Consider the following 21614-nt stretch of genomic DNA (forward strand, 5'->3'; position numbering starts at 1 on the left):
CAGAGATCACTCAGGAGTGGGTAGAACTGCACTGCGCAGTGCGGTGTACTTCAGATAGCCAGCGAAGACGATGCCTCCTATAGTTCGGACTTCTACAGCGGCGTAATCGTGTAGTGGCTCGTAAAGAACTACCGAGATTGCGCGATCAGCTCGTGTTGCACACGGCGGAGCCTTGGCGGTGCATTGACTTTCCGAGCTGCACTGAGTCACCAGCCGCTTCCGCATTGCTGCATCGGCATCAGCGATAATGTTGCGCAGTTGGCAGCACAGCGCGAAAACCAACGCTCGCTCGTGGAGCAATGTCGCCATGAGTTCTTCTCGAGTAAGTACTGCTGGGCTTCCACAACGCGCATCCTTGCTGTTGTGATTAGTTTTATAAACAAAACACTTCATTGCTTCTGTTTTGTTTCAACAGCAATATTTATTTTGGCACGACGAGTTGCGCTATGATTAAGTGTCCGTCTGTTGCCACAACACTAGGGTCGCGGATTAATTAAAACTCTGTACAGTTTTCGTATTACTTAGGACAACATAATGTGCATGCAGTAAGGCATATTACTTAGTCGATTTCGAAAAAATCGAAAGAAAAGTTTTATGCGTCATTGATGTACCCTGGCGTTGGAACCCTTACAGTACGAAAGGCGGCGCTCCTGGGTTAACATTCAAGCTCCGTAGTCGTCGGATCGCTGGATCGAACCCCGCTAAGTTGTTTTTAATTTTTATTTCAACAATAGTCATATTATTTTATACATATTACATCCGAAAGGTACTATGATGAAGAGGCATCTGCATTTGCATGAACTTTTATTGAATTTCCCTTGTTATTTGGTTGTTTCCTAATTTTTATTATGACAACAAATATTTATAATTATCGACAGATAAACGAGCAAACGCATGAAACCTTTCGTGGTTTGTGAAATCCTTTATATCTGCAATCGGTTAAGGTACCGAGAACAGCTTTGCTGCCGGCCGGAGTGGCCGTGCGGTTATAGGCGCTCCAGTCTGGAACCGCGTGACCGCTACGGTCGCAGGTTCGAATCCTGCCTAGGGCATGGATGTGTGTGATGTCCTTAGGTTAGTTAGGTTTAAGTAGTTCTAAGTTCTAGGGGACTTATGACCACAGCAGTTAAGTCCCATAGTGCTCAGAGCCATTTGAACCACAGCTTTGCTCCCGAACGCAATATCTGTAGACACAGTTTTCAAGCACGAGGAGCAGGTCTGGAAAGCCGAAGTCAAACATCGATAAATTAAGGTGTAAATAATTTTATTCACTCATACAAAGAGTTACAATATTCCAGAATGTGAGGGAAGTGTACGATTAATCGTCGGGTGTGCTTTTGACATTACAAGTTGCAGGATGACATTTTTCAAACAGACATGGAAAACAAACTAAAACGGCAGCTATTGCATCGAACGAATACAGTTTTCATGCATGCACCTTTTGATAAATTTCTCTTTCTTTCGAGACTGGGATTCAAACCAAGCGTAATGTAAGACTTTCGAAAATACCGATGCCGAAAATTGGCAATGCAGGATTGAATGTATTTTAACATGTTGACGAGAAGCAATTTCTCGTTCGTTGTCAACCAAATATGAACAAGTCTGAAGGTGCCTGATACAAAAGCTCGTGCAAACACACGTCTTTTCATCGCATTACCTTTCAAATGTAATATGTACGAAATAAAATGACTGGTTCAACAAATATAAATAAAAAAAAGATGAACGCAACTCGCTCCAGCGACCCTCCGATTTTGGAGTTTGAACGTTGGCCACATGACCGCCTACATCTCACTGTGACGTCACTGATGCGTGTAACTTCTCTTGCGTTTTTCACGAAATCGCCAAAGTAGAACGCCTTATTACTTGCACATTATGTTGTCCTAATGGACTACTAAAAGTCTACCAAGTTCGAAGTAAATCCGTGATCCGAACGTAGTGGCCTCCTTTTGTGAGTTTTCTATCTGTGAGCATGACAATAATATGCAAAAGGTAACCATTAATTGGTGTTCTGCAAAATATTATTTATTTGTTCGCTTTTCAACTTCTTACCGTTATTTGTTGTCAGGTGATATCTGAAAACCATAACCGTCGATAAAACGACGTGCAACTTACACAGATATTACTAATACAGATGATACATAAAATGATGAGGTTCATAGTGTTTATAAAAGAACGTACTATTTTTCATGTTACACGGAGATGGTTACACTCAACAAAATATGAGAAATAAAGTTTTTTATGGTGCGTGGAAATCGTTACGTTTAACAAAGACAGTTGATTTCACTACTGCAAACGAACATTTTTAAAACTTAAATGGGAATTCATCATTGAAAACTAAGCTGGCATTTTGTGTTACACGTTTATTGATTTCCAGTAATGTCTACTTTATGCTTTTCTTAATTGTATGCAGGACGTCGCAATCCACATTTTGTGGGTGTTTTTCTGTCAAAATATGTTCCCCCCAAGGCTGAATCTGTCTTACTAGCATCCAACTTCTTTCACGCTGCCACAGCTGTTTCTGACTGACCAACCTATAGCAGGTGATTTTATACACGCTTTTCTGTGCCAAAGATTTCTCTTTGATGTTACTATTCTATATCATTTAGCCATACTGACGTTACTGTAAAAAAATCTGCAGATGGGAGTTAATATTTTTTGCAAAGCTCTCTATCGTTTTGCCAACATATTGGGTAGTGCAGCAGTTTGACTGGTTACCGTTGAACAACGGAGAGTTGTGGTGTAATTTATGTGGTTTTTTTTCTTTTTTTCGTAGAATATTCTTAGCCAGGTCGGAGATGTAGTCATTAGTGAATGCGATATGTTTGATAGTCTGTAATTCAGTCTGAAAGCCATATCCAGATGGGACTGATATGAGCCGATGCCCAATGGAATGGAAAACGGGTAAAATTACACCGCTTGTGTCTCGCACCTACAGACCTGCATTTCACAATGCCAACAGCACAACTGAATTGTTATTCAATGATAAAGACAAAGTGACGTGCATAAAATCGCCTGCAAGCACTGTGGAAAAGTATATGTTGCTCATTAAGGCAGAACAGTGGAAATTGTAATGTCGGAAGACGAGAAACGTTAAAGGCTAGGAAACACACATTCAATCTAGTATATGTTGCTCATTAATGCAGAACGGTGGCAGTTGTGATATCGGAAAACGAGAAAAGTTAAAGGCTAGGAACCACACATTCAATCTTTGTACAACATGATTAACGAGCCGGCCGCAGTGGCCGAGCGGATCTAGGCGCTACAGTCTGGAACCGCGTGACCGCTACGGTCGCAGGTACGAATCCTGCCTCGGGCATGGATGTGTGTGATGTCCTTAGGTTAGTTAGGTTTAAGTAGTTCTAAGTTCTAGGGGACTGGTGACCTTAGAAGTTAAGTCCCATAGTGCTCAGAGCCATTTGAACCATGATTAACGTAAAACCACATATAGTTCGGAGTTGGCGTGGCCGCACGTGCCGCTCGACAAGCCGGGGCGCCTCGCAAGGGAACCTACCCATCGCACCCCCCTCAGGTTTAGTTATAAGTTGGTACAGTGGATAGGCCTTCAAAAACTGAACACAGATCAATCGAGAGAACAGGAAGAAGTTGTGTGGAACTATGAAAAAAATAAGCAAAATATACAAACTGACTAGTCCATGCGCAACATAGGCAACATCAAGGACAGTATGAGCTCAGGAGCGCTGTGGTACCGTGGTTAGAGTGAGCAGCTGCGGAACGAGAGGTCCTTGGTTCAAGTCTTCCCTCATGTGAAAAGTCTGCTTTCTTTATTTTTCGCAAAGTTATCATCTGTCCGTTCGTTCATTTACGTCTCTGTTCACTGTAATAAGTTTAGTGTCTGTGTTTTGCGACCGCATCGCAAACTTACAGTTCGGAAAATATTCATTGACCTTGTTATTGAAGTCGCGAGCTATATTTGCTGGATTCATATTGCCCACGGAATACATCTCACGCATTTGATGCACTCTCGTCCAAAGTAGCGAACAGTCAACTGCCAGCCAGGGAGCCTCGTTAGCAGGAATACTCTCTCTTCCGTGCGCTGTAGTCGACTGACGTCGTGAGTTTCGATGTTTGTTTAGGTGTAGCGTCCCCATACTACGGTGCAGTTACCTCGCATCGGAGGGACGGACGGACAGATGCTAATTGTCTGAAAATATAAAATTAAACTTCTCACGCGAGGGAAGACTTGAACCAAGGACCTCTCGTTCCGCAACTGCTCACTCTAACCACGGGACCCCAGCGCTCCTGAGCTCATACTGTCATTGATGTTGCCTATGTTGCGCATGGACTAGTCAGTTTGTATATTTTGCTTATTTTTTTTCATAGTTCCACAGAACTTCTTCCTGTTTTCTCGATCGATCTATGTTCGGTTTTTCAAGGCCTATCCACTGTGCCAACTTGTAACTAAATCTGAGGGGGTTGCGATGGGGACGTTCCCTTGTCAGTACCCGCGTGGTGCCGGATATTAGCCGGAGCAAGAGGGATAGCCCCAGCGCCTGGTCCAAGCCCACCGCGTGGCTGGGAATTCCATGTTGACGCTGTGTCGAGGACTGTGCTTTGCGTCGATGAAGGAGATTTGTATGCTGGGAGTGCCAAAGATGGCGGACTTTGTGAAACCATAAGGGCAGACATTTCACAGTTCATGTAGAAATTAATAATAGCCAGAGGAATTATGATACCTTAAAAAGAAACATGTACATTGCCATTATTTGCACGACGCTTCTGATGGTGTAATCAGATTTTCAATATCTTTATTAGTTTAAAATTTAGTATCTGACGATAAATTATACAAGTAACATCATACAACGAATTTGCAGAATCTAAACGGTTCATCCGATTTTGTCGATTGACATGTCTTTAGAAAGCTATTAGTGTAAATCTAAGTTGGTATAAATTACAGGCATGTAACTTGAATAGTACATGAGTTATTGGAGGTCAAAGTGGCCGATTACTATTGATCGTGTCAGGCAATAAGTACCCCACAGTTACACGGTAGCAGCATGCTTATAAATATATTTATTCGTCTATGTCTTTGTTTATATCCGATATATACTATTCATGAAGAAATTGGTCACATATTTACTGTGTTTTAGAAAGCACAGAGACATTAGGCTAGTGGTCTACTTTTGTTTCTATTCCTTTGATATATATTTATTTGATTTGTTTATGTATTTAATAAAGTGTGTTAGAGCATGTTTATCGTCCAGCCATAGGAATATTTATTTAATTTCAAGTTATTTTAATGCTAATCCAGTATTTCGTATGAGTTTCAATATATTTGTGAGTGTGCGTTGGCTTGGAGACATGGCGGGAGCGCGTTATCCAATCACAACGCTCGTTACTACGGCAGGCGACTACCGAAGTCAGTGGAGAGACTGTATGGAAGTGGGGGAGGAGCATCGCCGTCGCACAGGACTGGAGAGTTCTGGATGGGAAGGCGCGACGGACGATCGCAGAAAATACTTGGAGAGTGTTGAGGAGTTTTGCGTGTGGTCGCGGGAGATAGAAATATTACGTAGTGCCTGCCGACTTGTGCATTTGCGACATTTCCGCGGGTTGTGCAGTGAAGACGTAGTACGCGTTTAGAAGTGAATATCTCACGAGCTATGTTGTTGTTCATAACTAATTACATGCAGTAGGAATCTATTGTTTCCCTGTTATTCAACTTATATTTTATTTAAACTTGCTGGACCATCGACACCAATAAGTGTTTTGCAGAAATAAATGGCATTCTTAAAGGTACTTCTGCTATCGTACTCATCATTTGAAGTCGTTAAAATAGTACCTGCAGATTTTATTTAATTGCAATCTTTCAATTATAAATTTCTATGTAACATTCAAAATTCGTAATTGCCGAGTGATAGGAACGTTCGACCATTCGATTCATGACGTGTATATCCATATTGTTTACTGTTGACTCAGCAGTATTTGGTTTGTAATGCGGCAACTACGTATCCCAGCCCCTAGATAACGAAACCAGCCACAACTTTTAATATTTCAACTCTGAGTTTGAGGGTACATAGTTGAGGGCCACCATTAATTTTTTTTTTTTTAAGTCCGCATAACTGACATCAATAAACATATGACACACACGCCAGCTGACTTTCGGCGCCCAATTCTCTCGGTTAAATTAAGTTTCAGTATTGCAAATGGCGCCATGAAAACAGTTGCCAGCTGGTGGTGAACATGAACACTTGTAATCGGCGCAATATAGATATGTTTCTGTTTGTACATTGTAATTTACATTTGACATGCCGATTTGTAGTGATATTCATGATAGTGGAAAGGATATATGCAATGTGAAACGGCTTGAAACACTTATGGACAGTATGTCGTAATATTTTAAAGCATTAGATCCGATGATAGCTTTGTCGATACCTGTCATCCAATAAAACCCCTTTTAGCAATCTTGGCTTGTGATTTTTTTTTTCAGCTGCCATTTTTTTGTCTGTCGTAATAAGCGAAAATCGTTCTGATACCTCTGACAGAGGAATACATGGGCCACTACTGTGCTGTTTACATTGTATGGTAGGCAACTTTCAGAGGTGGTAGTTTCCGGGCCAAAACAAGAAAAAAGTATAGTAAACGTGAGCTCCAAAATGCATACTTTAAAGTGTTATGAACACTTTTTTCATCTTCGCTACTGTGAAACATATCTCTTCTACTGAACAAGGTGCTCATAGTTCTTAAGATGTGCATTTTAGAGCCCACATTTGCTGAACATTTTATTCTTGTTTTGGTCCATATCACCTCCTTCAAAAATATGGAATGCAGTCGCATTCATTTGTAGTGAGGATATGCCGCGTAAATTCGACGCCGTAAAATTATTTACATCGATTGCAACTAAACGTTCGTCTATTTTGTAGTACATTAGTAACTGTAATGTCTTCACGTAATAATAACTTTCTTACTGAAATGGAACGATGTACTTTCTCATCACTATTAGATATCTCGTCAAAAGAGATGTATTTTACGGATGTCAATGTTTGCAGAGAAACTTCACGCAAATATAGACGAGAAGTAAGCTAAATTGGCGACAGAAGTCTTCCATAACAGCGTAGCTACAACTATAATGCCTAACAATCATTTTATACCAGTGCTGAAATAGCGATGTGCCGGTGGACTTTGCCGTCGTATGTAGACAATTCCTCACTACTTCCACTGAAAGTTTTTCTGCAAATATCAACATACGATATATTACAATGCTGCTTTCTTCAATGGTGATAAATTTTCTTTAAAAATCTATATTTTATCGGTTGTTATTTGTTTTCGTCTTAAGGATATTACAGATTGCAGTTACGCTTTGGGCGGAAGAGACAATAATTGATACATAACAGCTACTGCCGAAGAAAGCCATCCAAAAATACCTATATTTTATTTTAAGAAGTCATAGTTGCTTCACTTTCTCTATAGCTAAAGACACCACAGCTGTTAACAACACAATTAAAATACTTTCCTTTGCGTAATACCACATAGTTTGATTTGATTTGATTTCTTACTGATACTAGAAATCGTGTAGTAGTAGTAGTTTTATTCATCCTTAGATTACTCTTACGAGAATATTGGACATCTCCTGGTACTGCAATTTAAAAACAACAAAAATAATATAATTCACATATGCAGAGATTTATAGACTGAGAAGAACGGGGCAGATAGTCAGCCGTGGCCTTATATTAGGAACCATGCTGGCAATTTCTTGAAGTAATTTAGGGAAACCACAGAAAACTTAAATCAGGATGGCCAAATGAAGACTGGAGCCTCCATATCACCGAATACTGCGCCAATCTGATTAAAGACAGGGGTATAATATTCGATTTATTCCTAGTGTACACTACTGTTTAACAACGAGGTATTTAATAATGCGAAAGGCTAGTGCTACATTGTTTATTCATTTCTCTCTCACAGTCACTGCACGCACTGTACACACTTTGTCTCATAATGTAACACCACGCACACTATCAGCTTACGTCAAGACTATAGCGACAATATCTGGTTTCTATTTCATGTGCCACTTCCCATTTGCTAGCCTGTAAAACTCTATCAGCATTCCTCTATAACGAGTTGAGATATTGTGCTCAGAAAGAGATAAGTTGTTAATATTATGCATTGCATAGCCTTCGGAATAAGTTTTTCCAGAAAAGAACAGAAAGAATGAAAAAACAAAATTAGCAAGTGTTACGTGAAATGATATATGTTTTATTATCGTTGTCATTATTTACATATATTACATATTTTCTTTATCAAACCCGAACTCTGTGTTTTCCAAGTTTTCTTCACAATGTAGATTGTATTACTTAACAAGTACTTTATAAATAAGTTTGTTTTTGTAATCCCTTTAATTTCCGTTGGCAGTTTATTGTGTAGTTCCATTCCTTGGTAGAAAATTCTGGTTTGACTTTTATGTTTATTCTTTCTTGGTAAACGTTATGTTGAGACTAGCTCTTGTTGTATGGTCATGGGCAGAGCTGTTTGTACACCAATGACAACTGTCATTTCTGATGTCCACAACTGATTGGTAGATGTATCCAGACGGTGAAGTCAAAATCCCCAGTGTTTTGAACAGCTCTTTACAACGAACCCCGCTACTATCTTGGGTTATTTTTCTTGTGGCCCTTATCTGTAGTTTTAAAACTGTGTTCATATTTTGTGGGCTTGTTCCCCAGAAAAGAATTCCGTAACTTTGTGCGTTCACATCACTTCAACTGAAAGTCGATATTCATTCCTAGAAATTTTGTGTTCGTTACGCAATCAATGGAAGTGCCATCTACACTTGATTTAACATTGTCATTACCCTCTTGAAACTGAAATACGTGGCATTTTTCTTCATTATATTCAGTGTCATTGTATTACATACTGACCAATCATTAACTCCTTGAGGGTTGTATTTGCTTTTTCTGCAAGGAATTTTCTTGTTTTCTCAGCTACTGTGATATTACTGTTGTCAGCAAAGAGATTGTTTCCTCATGACTAACAGTATTGAGGCAGTGATTGATATAGGGCCTACATGAGGAACAGTATTGGTCCTAATATACTACCCTGAAGAACTCCTATACTAATGTATTTTACTTCTGTCAAGAGTGCAACTGAAAGTTTAGACTTAATTGAGGTATCTGTCATCTCTGTTCTTTGTACCCTATCTGCCATGAATGATCTGAACCAGTTGTATAGCTACGCCTCATATTCCTAATGCTTCTAGCTTTTCTAGTAGAATATTGAGGTTAACAGTATCAAAAGCCTTAGAAAGATTTAAAAATATGACTTTGACACACTCATATTTGTCAAGAGCATCAAGTACCACTTTTCCGAATTCTACTATGGCTGATTCTGTACTTCTACCACTTCGGAAACCAAACTATCATTCACTTAAATGTTTATATTTAGTCACGTAATTCATTAATTTATCTGTCATAATTGATTCTAGTATGTTTGAGAAAGCTGGCAACAGGGAAGTGGGCTGCTAGTTTTTTATGTCTCCTGTATCGCCTTTCTTTAGGAGAGGTACAACTCTTGTCTGTGTGTTGTTGGATGTGGATATGGGAGAACTCATAATAAGAAACAACAAGGATGTGGGACAAGCTACAGTTAGAACTGCATTAGGCTATAATAAACTCATAATAAGAAAAAAAGAACAGTTACACCTGTAGAATTAAATAGATCAGCTAAAAACTAATGATATTTAAGAAAACATTTAATTTGGTTCTTTTCGACACATAATAAGAAGAATAAAATAACAGTAACATAACAGACTGAACTTACCAGCAGTAAACTTATGATACATAAGGGAATATTCGTCTTGGTTATTTTACACTGCCATGGGTTTTGGCGATAAAACCGATATGTAATAACTATCCAGGATCATCATGTCATACTGTGAACTGAGATAGCAGAAGATACTGCACAGTTTACACTTTGTCAAACCAATCCTGGTAACATTTTTTTTGCTATCCAGCGGGAAAATAAAATAAAAATTCGGCAACAATAATTGCAGCACTTTCCATTGACTACGTCATCATTTCCAAAATCGTTTTTTAATTATTCTAATAATAACCACAGTGTAGAGTACGTACTACTGAAGACAAGTGCTCTAAATTCAGAGGTGCAGTGAGGTGGAAAAAGAATTCGGCTGTTTATATATTTGAACTCAGTAAGTCTTTTGGAGCCAGGTAAGCATTAGGCATACAAGAAATGCGATGGAAGTGTCAGACGCTACGATATATATTTCGCAACTAAATTGCAAAATATTAAAATCATTAAAAAAAAACAATGCAGAGTCATAAGTGAACGCAGATAGGTGGTGCACAATAAGTAACAATAAAATCACCTCCAAAAGAACGTGGAAGAAGAAAACGAAACACGTAGACTAACTTAAACACAATGAGTACGTTGCACGAATATTCTGATAGAGTTTTTATTGTTATGTGGTTCTAAATTACATTACAATGTCAAAGGAGAAGTAAAGGAACTCACGTTTTGTACTGTTACGATCTTCCTGCAAGCACAAAACGACTGATGAGCTAAAACATGACAACCACCTATTTATAGTGTGTTGGTCCACCTTTGGAACGGAATACAGCAACGATTCTGCGCAACATGGATTCGAGAAGTCCTTTGTAGTTTTACGGAGGGAGGTGTGTGGCACCAAATGTCTACGCACAGGTGACGCATTTCGCGTAAATTACGAGCTGGTGGTCTAGGACGCATACTTGGCGTCCAATAGCGCACCAGATGTGTTCCATTGGATGTGGACTGGGCGAGTTTGGTGGCCAAGAGATCAGTTTGAGTTCACAATATGCTCCTCAGACCACTGTAGTAGGATTCTGGTCTTGTGACTTCAGGAGTTGTCCTGCTGTAAGATGCCGTCACCACAAGAGAAGACCCCGAGCACGATGGATGCAGGTGACCCGCAATAATGTTCATGTAGTCCACGGCCGTTGTGATGCCTTCGATTACTGCCGCAGGACCCATGGAAACCCTGATGAATATTCCCTGTAGCACAATACCGCCCCCGTCCCCTCCAGCCGGTGTGTGTTTCGAGCAGCTGTTTCCCTGCACTCCGTCTTCAGGCCACAAGCGGCCCACCGGGACCATCCGACCGCCGTGTCATCCTCAGTTGAGGATGCGGATAGGAGGGGCGTGTGGTCAGCACACCGCTCTCCCAGCTGTTTCCCTGGATGACGGCATATCGGGACACGACCGTGGTCATGTTGCAACAAGAAACGTGATTCATCAGACCACGCGACATGTTTCCAGTGATTCAAGGTCCGTTCTCGAAGATCCCGTGTCCACTGCAGTCGAAAATGGTGACGTTGTTGGCTCAACATACAAACACGTAGCGATCGTCAGCTGTGGAATCTAATGTTCAATAATGAGCGCTGAACAGTATGTTCCGAAACACTTGTACCCGCATCAGCATTGTACTCCATCGTCAGATGGGCGACAGATCGCCTGCTATCTTGCTTTACATAGCGAACAAGCCACCGCCCCCATGTTCTGTAACGAGATGTAGACGTCCAAAATCTTGTCACCTCATGGTTTCACCATTCTTCAACCACATCCCATAGCCGCTCACGACAGCAACATGCGAACAGCCGACCAGCTTCGCCAGTTATTAAATGCCCGTCCGCAAGCTCCAGGCCATAACATACACACACACTCACGCAAACGCAACTCACACACACATGACTGCAGTCTCAGGTAACTGAAACCACACTGCGAGCAGCTGCACCAGTGCGTGATGGGAGTGGCGACCAGGTGCGGGTAAGGAGGAGGCTGGGGCGGGAAGGGGGAGGGATAGCAGGGTAGGGGTGGTGGACAGTGAAGTGCTGCTGTGGAGCACGCAGGGGCGAGGTAGAGATAGGGTTAGGCAAATATGTGCCGTAAGGAGGTTACACGGAGGGCAGGGGAGAGGTGGGGAGGAGGGGGGGGGGTAGCGGAAAAGGAGAGAAGTAAAAAGACTGGGTGTGATGGTAGAATGAGGACTGTCTAGTGGTGAAATGTGAACAGGGAAGGGGCTGGATGGGTTGGGACAATGACTAACGAAGGTTGAGGCGAGGAGGGTTAAAGGGATGTAGGATATATTGCAGGGAAAGTCCCACCAGCGCAATTCAGAAAAGCTGGTCTTCGTGGGAAGGATCCATTGTGTGGGCTGACTCTAGTTACACAATTTGGGGCTTTTACAAAGCCGAATAAGAAGTATTCTAGGAAAAAGGTGAAAACTAAAACGGACGGTTTCGCTAAATGTGTCGTGCGATGAACACTATAAAGGGTGCTCCATTGATCGTGTCTGGGCCAGATATCTCACGAAATGAGCGTCAAACGAAAAAACTACAGAGAACGAAACTTGTCTAGCTTGAAGGGGGAAACCAGATGGCGCTATGGTTGGCCCGCTAGATGGAGCTGCCATAGCTCAAACGGATATCAACTGCGTTTCTTTTAAAATACGAACCCCCTTTTTTTATTACATATTCGTGTAGTATGTAAATAAATATGAATGTTTTAGTTGGACCACGTTTTTCGCTTTGTGATAGATGGCGCTCTAATAGTCACAAACATATGGCTCACAATTTTAGACGAACAGTTGGTAACAGGTACGTTTTTTAAATTAAAATACATAACGTGGGTACGTTTGAACGTGTTATTTCGGTTGCTCCAATGCAAAGACATTGTAAAAAATAACTAGACTCACTGATGGCGCTGCAGTCGCGGGATAATTTGAACCTTCGGCTGGACGCCATTATAGTGGTTGTAGTCTGATGTGTTGTGTAGTATTGTTGTTTATGAAGACCCTGACTCAACGTTGTATATTTTTGGGGCGTACATACAGTATTTGTTACTCGTAATTCTACTGTCTGTACATTCCAATCAAAAGAAGTACAATGGTGAAGAGTTGTGCAGCGATTAATTGTACAAATAAATTCGATAAAGGAACGAATATTACATTTCACAGGTATGTGAATATTTTAAGTTGTTTTGTATGTCAGTGCGCTTGCTTAATAAATGTTTTTGTAACACGGTATTAGCATAATGTCTGTGCATCTATTTGCAGGTTTCCTTTCTCAGAACCACAGCTGTTACAAAAATTGTTACACGCTGTCAGGAAGCAAGATTTCCGACCGACAGAATACCATTTTACACGTTCTGATCATTTTGAAGAAAGTTGGCTTATCGGTAGTGTTTTCATGGTCTAGGTTAGGTTGAAACTTGATAATTTGGTCGTGAGTTGCCAAAGCACTATGCCATATATAACGCACTTTCATAAAATCTAAAGCAAGGTAGGGTCAGAAAATATCTATTAATATAGTGGGCAAATCTTCGAGTATTTTGATGCATTTTGCGTACATCTATCGTAAATTAACTACGAAAAGTGCTAGGGGTCCAGTACATAACTTTTAGCTACGGCAGATTCCATGTAGTACGTAAGATTAATTCATAAAGTGACTAGTTGCTGTTTGTTCATAAATTAAAAAGTATATTGTAGTAACGTATTTAAATGAGGCATTATGTTTGCGACCTAACTCAAGGGAAGGCATTTTATAACCAAAAGCGCGTCAGTTTACCACTCTAATGGCCGCCGCCCAGCTATTCAATTTGTCCGCTCTTCACAGTCGACCACTCGTGCGGTTGTGGGGGCCTGCTCCAATGTGATACATGTACAGTCGTGGACAAAACGAGCGAGACCCCTCGCCTTTTCGTTACGCTGATCCGCCCAGCTTTAAAGTCTGCTGCACAGCATAACAGGCAAGGCGACGAAGTGCTACCAACATACTATGCACAGGCGTGAAATTGAAAAACTATTCGAACTTTGTCAGACTGTTTCCAATCACCTGTAAGACTATATTAATGCTGAATAGTGTATTAAAAACCACACGTAAATACGAATATAAGATATCAATGAAAGAAGAAACGCTAATTAGTATGAACTGTACTTCTTAGAGCTATTTTTTCACCTTTCGCGTAAATTTTCTTTACATAAACTGCTGTATCTTTAGGTTACGTTGACATGCTCACTTTTCTACACCAACAAGGGACCGTATACCGCAGGAAGTGCAATACATTTCCGCTTATTATGTCTACCAGTACTCAACGTAAACGGGTTTTAAGGGTTGGGTAGACAGATAGATGGTCAAGAAAGTGAGACTAGCAGGGCTCCATTTTTACCGATTTAGGTGAGGAAATCGTAACAACGAAAATAGCTACGACAGCTACTGAAGATGAGTGCCGCATAAATAATTCCCCCTGCTCTTTCTTCGAAATGTTCTAGTTGCAGTCGATACATCAGCATATTAATCGTAGCTACGCTTTCAGTCCAAATCAAGTTTACATGAATGCAAATAAAATCCATTTGCCTATACACATGGTAATTCAGATCCCAGTATTAATGCCACCGCGTTCTAGAAGTGCGAGCATTCCCATTGCTAGCCAGCTTAAGAAACACTTCGGCTAATTAACGTTTTCTGGCAGTGGTGAGTCTAATGGAGAATTCCAAACAATGTAGAATACGTTTGGCAGTTATGTAGCCGTTTATTTCCTGGGATGGTGCAGAACTATCCTACGAAATTTACTCGCTAATAACAGTACTTTGTTAGTTCGATAAACATCACGAATGATTGTCACATAAGCGATGACATAAAGGTAGAAAATTCATATTTTTGAGTCCCTTCCCTACCCATGACGCATGATTATGGTTTTGCATCCTGCATAGCGGATCCAATAAAATGCTTGCCGCCACGAAATCAGCTCGCAAGCGCCTTTTTCTTTTTTTTTTTTTTTTTTTTTTTTTTTTTTTTTTTTTTTTTTTTTTTGCCATTACCTTTCACTGAAAGACCTAAATGGAAACAAGGCCCCGGGAGTAGACAACATTCCATTAGAACTACTGACAGCCTTGGGAGAGCCAGTCCTGACAAAACTCTACCATCTGGTGAGCAAAACATATGAGACAGGCGAATTACCCTCATATTTCAAGAAGAATATAATAATTCCAATCCCAAAGACAGCAGGTGTTGACAGATGTGAACATATCCGAACTGTCAGTTTAATAAGTCACAGCTGCAAAATACTAACGCCAATTCCTTACAGACGAATGGAAAAACTGGTAGAAGCCGACCTTGGGGAAGATCAGTTTGGGTTCCGTAGAAATATTGGAACACGTAAGGGAATACTGACCCTACGACTTATCTTAGACGCTAGAGTAAGAAAAGGCAAACCTACGTTTCTAGCATTTGTAGACTTAGAGAAACCTTTTGACAATGTTAACTGGAATACTGTCTTTCAAATTCTAAAGGTGGCAGGGGTAAAATACAGGGAGCGAAAGGCTATTTACAGATGGCAGTTAATAAGAATCGAGGGGCATGAAAGGGTAGCAGTGGTTGGAAAGGGAGTGAGACAGGGTTGTAGCCTCTCCCCGATGTTATTCAATCTGTATATTGAGCAAGCAGTAAAGGAAACAAAAGAATAATTCGGAGTAGGTATTAAAATCCATGGAGAGGACATAAAAACTTTGAGGTTCGCCGATGATATTGTAATTCTGTCAGAGACAGCAAAGGACTTGGAAGAGCAGCTGAACGGAATGGACAGTGTCTTGAAAGGAGGATATAAGATCAACATCAACAAAATCAAAACGGGGATAATGGAATGTAGTCGAATTAAACTGGGTGATGCAGAGGGTGTTAGATTAGGAAATGAGAAAAAGTAGTAAAGGAGTTTTGCTATTTGGGAAGCAAAATAACTGATGATGGTCGAAGTAGAGAGGATATAAAATGTAGACTGGCAATGGCAAGGAAAGCGTTTCTGAAGAAGAGAAATTTGTTAACGTCGAGTATAGATTTCAGTGTCAGGAAGTCGTTTCTGAAAGTATTTGTATGGAGTGTAGCCATGTATGGAAGTGAAACATGGACGATAAATAGTTTGGACAAGAAGAGAATAGAGGCTTTCGAAATGTAGTGCTACAGAAGGATGCTGAAGATTTGATGGGTAGATCACATAACTAATGAGGAGGTACTGAACAGAACTGGGGAGGCGTTTGCGGCACAACTTGACTAGAAGAAGGGATCGGTTCGTAGGACATGTTCTGAGGCATCAATGGATCACCAATTTAGTATTGGAGGGCAGCGTGGACGGTAACAATCGTAGAGGGAGACCAAGAGATGAATACACTAAGCAGATTGAGAAGGATGTAGGTTGCAGTAGGTACTGGGAGATGAAGAAGCTTGCACAGGATAGAGTAGCATGGAGAGCTGCATCAAACCAGACTCAGGACTGAAGACCACAACAACAACAGACGTGCCAAATCGGGTGATTCTTTTGTTACGTCCTGTATTTTTATTCATGTGTCCAATAACGAAATAGCATTTGTCAGGTAAGGCGAGGGTGTGGGGTGGGCAAGATAAAGACAGGGTGTAAATAATTACGTGACAGAATAATAAAATTCGCACGTTACCCATTATACAGCCACCAATTTTTATGGCTCTTAATTTGATATTGGAAATGTCTATTCGCCAGTAAAGCACCTTTTAAAATACATGCTGACGATTGTGCTCGGGCTCCCTAGCGTTCAATTCTCCCATCTGAATGCGTGCTAGTGTGGGTAGCAAGTGGTGAATTGCCTTAGTCTTAGAGATGTATTTTCCAAGACTTTTTTGGTATCTGATTCGCCGCGCTGATATTTACCGAGACCCAGGTGTTGCGTTACCTATGGTTGACATTTAGCATAGGTATGCATATTGTCAGAACTGACAAAACTCTACCATCTGGTGAGCAAGATGTATGAGACAGGATAAATTCCGTCAGACTTCAAGAAGAATATGATAATTCCAATCCCAAAGAAAGCAGGTGTTGACAGATGTGAAAATTACCGAACTATCAGTTTAATAAGTCACGGCTGCAAAATACTAACGCGAATTCTTTACAGACGAATGGAAAAAACTTGTAGAAGCCGACCTCGGGGAAGATCAGTTTGGATTCCGTAGAAATGTTGGAACACGTGAGGCAATACTGACCCTACGACTTATCTTAGAAGAAAGATTAAGGAAAGGCAAACCTACGCTTCTAGCATTTGTAGACTTAGAGAAAGCTTTTGACAATGTTGAATGGAATACTCTCTTTCAAATTCTGAAGGTGGCAGGATTAAAATACAGCGGGCGAAAGGCTATTTACAATTTGTACAGAAAGCAGATGGCAGTTATAAGAGTCGAGGGACATGAAAGGGAAGCAGTAGTTGGGAAGGGAGTGAGACAGGGTTGTAGCCTCTCCCCGATGTTATTCAATCTGTATATTGAGCAAGCAGTGAAGGAAACGAAAGAAAAGTTCGGAGTAGGTATTAAAATCCATGGAGAAGAAATAAAAACTTTGAGGTTGGCCGATGACATTGTAATTCTGTCAGAGACAGCGAAGGACTTGGAAGAGCAGTTGAACGGAATGGACACTGTCTTGAAAAGAGGGTATAAGATGAACATCAACAAAAGCAAAACGAGGATAATGGAATGTAGTCGAATTAAGTCGGGTGATGCTGAGGGAATTAGATTAGGAAATGAGACACTTAAAATAGTAAAGGAGTTTGGTTATTTGGGGAGCAAAATAACTGATGATGGTCGAAGTAGAGAGGATATAAAAAAATGGTTCAAATGGCTCTGAGCACTATGGGACTCAACTTCTGAGGTCATTAATCCCCTAGAACTTAGAACTAGTTAAACCCAACTAACCTAAGGACATCACACACATCCATGCCCGACGCAGGATTCGAACCTCCGACCGTAGCGGTCTCGCGGTTCCAGACTGCAGCGCCTAGAGCCGCACGGCCGCTGCGGCCGGCGAAGATATAAAATGTAGACTAGCAATGGCAAGGAAAGCGTTTCTGAAGAAGAGAAATTTGTTAATATCGAGTATTGATTTAAGTGTCAGGAAGTCGTTTCTGTAAGTATTTGTATGGAGTGTAGCCTTGTATGGAAGTGAAACATGGACGATAAATAGTTTAGACAAGAAGAGAATAGAGGCTTTCGAAATGTAGTGCTACAGAAGAATGCTGAAGATTTGATGGGTAGATCACGTAACTAATAAGAAGGTATTGAATGAAATTGGGGAGAAGAGGAGTTTGTGGCACAACTTGACTAGAAGGGATCGGTTGGTAGGACATATTCTGAGGCATCAAGGGATCACCAATTTAGTACTGGAGGGCAGCATGGAGGGTAAAAATCGTAGAGGGAGACCAAGAGATGAATACACTAAGCAGATTCAGAAGGATGTAGGCTGCAGTAGGTACTGGGAGATGAAGAAGCTTGCACAGGATAGAGTAGCATGGACAGCTGCATCAAACCAGTCTCAGGACTGAAGACCACAACAACGACAACAACAGCAACATGCATGATTGCTTGCTGCACACACAATGTCCTTTTTTACCTTCTTACTTGTGTCCACCATGCGCCGTTTGAAGCAGTGCCCCCTTCCCTCCGCTTTTGTGTTTTGTTTTAAAGTATATTTTATGATATTTTTAGTGGCAACGTAAAGATGTAACGTAGTAAAATAAGACACTGAGAAGTAATTTTAAAATAAAGGTAAAAAATTATACATTGTTGATAGGCTAGAGACACAGAGCTTCCGCGATTCAAGCGTATCCGTTTGTGAGCACGGCAATGCTCACTCGTCAGCTGCTCTGCAGACATCTGCTCATTCAAACCATGCACCGTGCTCAGGATCAGATGCGCTGGGATTGGTCAGGGCTATGCACGACCCTGGATCGAACACCCTGTAAAGTTCAAACGATCGCCCTATTTTCCCCAAGTATTACCTCCGTCAACGGTCTGTAAAACTAACGTAAAACGCTTAACATTCTATAAAATGCCTTCTTTCAGGTATGTCAACTAAGGGAAGAAGTCTAGATGATAAATGAGCTGCAAAACATTACGCCGTCATCCTTGATTGCAACCCAGACTTTAATCATCAAGAACAAATGAGTTTGATTGTTCGTTAGGTCAAGATGTCGAATTTTACCGTTCCAACCATACCGGTAGTCGAAAAATTCATCCAGTTTTTAGCAGTGAGAGATACAACTGGAGAAGGATTGGCGAAGGTGCTGGAAGAACACAATTTAAACATCATGGATTGTCGAGGCCCAGGATATGACAACGGAGCCAATATGAAAGGAGAATCCACTGGAGTACAGGCTCGAGATCTGCAGCGACTGTACTCTCCATTTTCGGCATCTGTAGAGAGGTGGAATATTCTGAGGTCTGTTCTGAACTAACCCTAAAGACACATACAGATGTTAGATAAGGAGTCATGTGTTGGAAAGTCAAACCCGTCAAATACCAGCTGGGGAAAGTTTGTGAAGCGCTCGAAAAGGTTGCCGAGACAACAAAGGATTCAGCTGTCTGAAGCACTGTCTTTAGTAAATCATTCGCTCAGCTCCTTAGAATTCGTTATCATATGGCACGACTTCTTACATGCCGTCAATGAGGTCGCTAAAGTTTTCGGGATGAAGATGTGGGGTTAGACGTCGCCCTACAAAAAATAAAAATGGTTCAAATGGCTCTGAGCACTATGGGACTCAACATCTTAGGTCATAAGTCCCCTAGAACTTAGAACTACTTAAACCTAGCTAACCTAAGGACATCACACACACCCATGCCCGAGGCAGGATTCGAACCTGCGACCGTAGCAGTCCCGCGGTTCCGGACTGCAGCGCCAGAACCGCTAGACCACCGCGGCCGGCTACAAAAAATAAGTGGATTGAATGACTTCCTCAAAAACTACAGGGAGTTCACATCCTCTATGTCAACTGCAAAAGAATTGATGGCACATTTAGGATGGGACGCGAAGTTTTCAACTCGTCGCCAAAACAAGCGCAAAGGATTTTTCTGCGAGACTGAAGATGAACCGGACATTATCGCTGACGAGACCCAAAAACAGCACGAAGCCGAAGAAAAGTTTTAGAATCAAATACTTCTAGGCGGCCGTCGACGAATCTTTCAGCGGCATGAGATCAAAGTTCAAAGAGATGGCCAATTATTCCGAATACTTCAGATTTCTCTTTCATCCATCCAAACTTCTTGGCGTGCAAAATGAGGAAATTGAAATGAGTTGTCAGAAAGTAGCGAGTCATCTGCAAGACGTGGAACTAACTAATGTAGACACATCTGACCTCGTCTTATAAGTAAGACTGCGACAGTTTGCGATTCCTCCTACAGTGGACACAGTTAAGTACTTAGGCCCAGTAAAAAGAAACGTGTGCCAATATGACTACAGCCTGTCTCATTTTGCTGACGATGCCTGTAACTGTGGCGTCTGGAGAAAGAAGTTTTTCAAAATTAAAACCTATGAAGAACTACCTAAAATCTACCATGGAACGCTACCGCCTTAACGGCTCGCTGAACTTTCAATCGAAAGCGACGAGGCGGTTCAACTGAAGAAAGAAGCTGTGATTCAAGAGTTTGCTTTGCGCAAGGCTCTCAAAGTTCCGTTTTTGTAAGCATACCCAAGGGTAACTTCGTAGTTTCCGGCTGTTTAATTTGCTGATTGCCAAATATTTAACGTACTGTACCTGTTCTTGTGTTCGCCGCCATCTTCGTGCGATTTAAGATGCGTTTATTGATACTGAAAAGAGTTCTACATGCGTGCAAGTGAAGTGTTCTACTACGTTATGGTAGCCAAAATAATAGCACAGTTTTCGTCTGTTTTGATTAACTAGCTGCTAGCAGAATACATTACATACCTGTTGCCACGTCCCGTGATTTTACGTGTTGAAAATATGGTAACAGATGGTTTTACATTTGTGTTTAATTTCGCCAACAAAGATAACGAGTTGTTTTAAAGCCCTTCCCCTGCCCCCGCGCTGCTTCCCGCTTGGCTTCGCTACGAATGCCCTAGCCGGGCCTGATTGCAATGGAACTGTTTGAACGACGCGGATGATTTCGACGCAGGCATTCCCCCAGTTCTCGTGGCTTGTAACTGGGTGTAAACTATTCGAGTGGCGACCAGTGGACGGTTGCAAATAATTTCGACTATCGGAGGAAATTCTTCTGACTGTCTTCAAAGCGTTTACTACGCCTGCTCTAAAGAGATCACCGCGTGCATGCGCGTGTGTTCGGTAGCAAGATTCCAGTAGAAGAAAATAAGTATGCGCAAAGCTTTGTGTGTTCAGTTGCAGGATTCTCGTAGAAGAAAATAAGTACCAGATTCCTACTAATCTTCTAAAAGAACTGTATATTTCATCCTTGTGAAAATTTAATACATCCTAGTGCAATTTTATTCCCTTGAGGGAATTTCCTGTATAAGTGTGTTGCATATATAAAGCTGGGGTATCAAAAGCAAAAGGATCTCACTATACTCTGTTGACGTCACTTTGAAAATAAATAAATTTTCTCTCTTCTTTACGCGGACCCGATCACGTTAGCAGATGATTGAGCAGTCACATACTATACTCATTGCTATAAATGGCATGCGCACACAAGTTGGCACACTTCAGAAAAGTGGCTGTATAAATACAAATAAGAACGCTATGCTGTTACACATATATCAGTGACGTTAAGTAGCATACCTGATTCGTAACCAGTGGACACATTGCAGTCACTCCCATCTAACCAAACCAACAATAATTTATTTCAAATTTT

At 41.2% G+C, this 21614-nt stretch overlaps 1 protein-coding gene across 1 annotated transcript in view; it reads left to right on the forward strand.

Annotated features, from left to right (window-relative positions):
- Positions 1–255: 255 nt before the first annotated feature.
- LOC126176047 (uncharacterized protein CG13380) overlaps positions 256–21614 on the forward strand; it is a 99683-nt gene continuing 78324 nt past the window's right edge. Inside the window, exon 1 of the mRNA XM_049923179.1 lies at positions 256–322. Within this exon, the coding sequence (XP_049779136.1) occupies positions 308–322 (15 nt within the window). The 5' untranslated portion in view covers positions 256–307. The remainder of the gene's footprint in view (positions 323–21614) is intronic.

This window comes from Schistocerca cancellata, chromosome 3 (assembly GCF_023864275.1).
Source record: "Schistocerca cancellata isolate TAMUIC-IGC-003103 chromosome 3, iqSchCanc2.1, whole genome shotgun sequence".
In the NCBI taxonomy this organism is placed as follows: domain Eukaryota; kingdom Metazoa; phylum Arthropoda; class Insecta; order Orthoptera; family Acrididae; genus Schistocerca; species Schistocerca cancellata.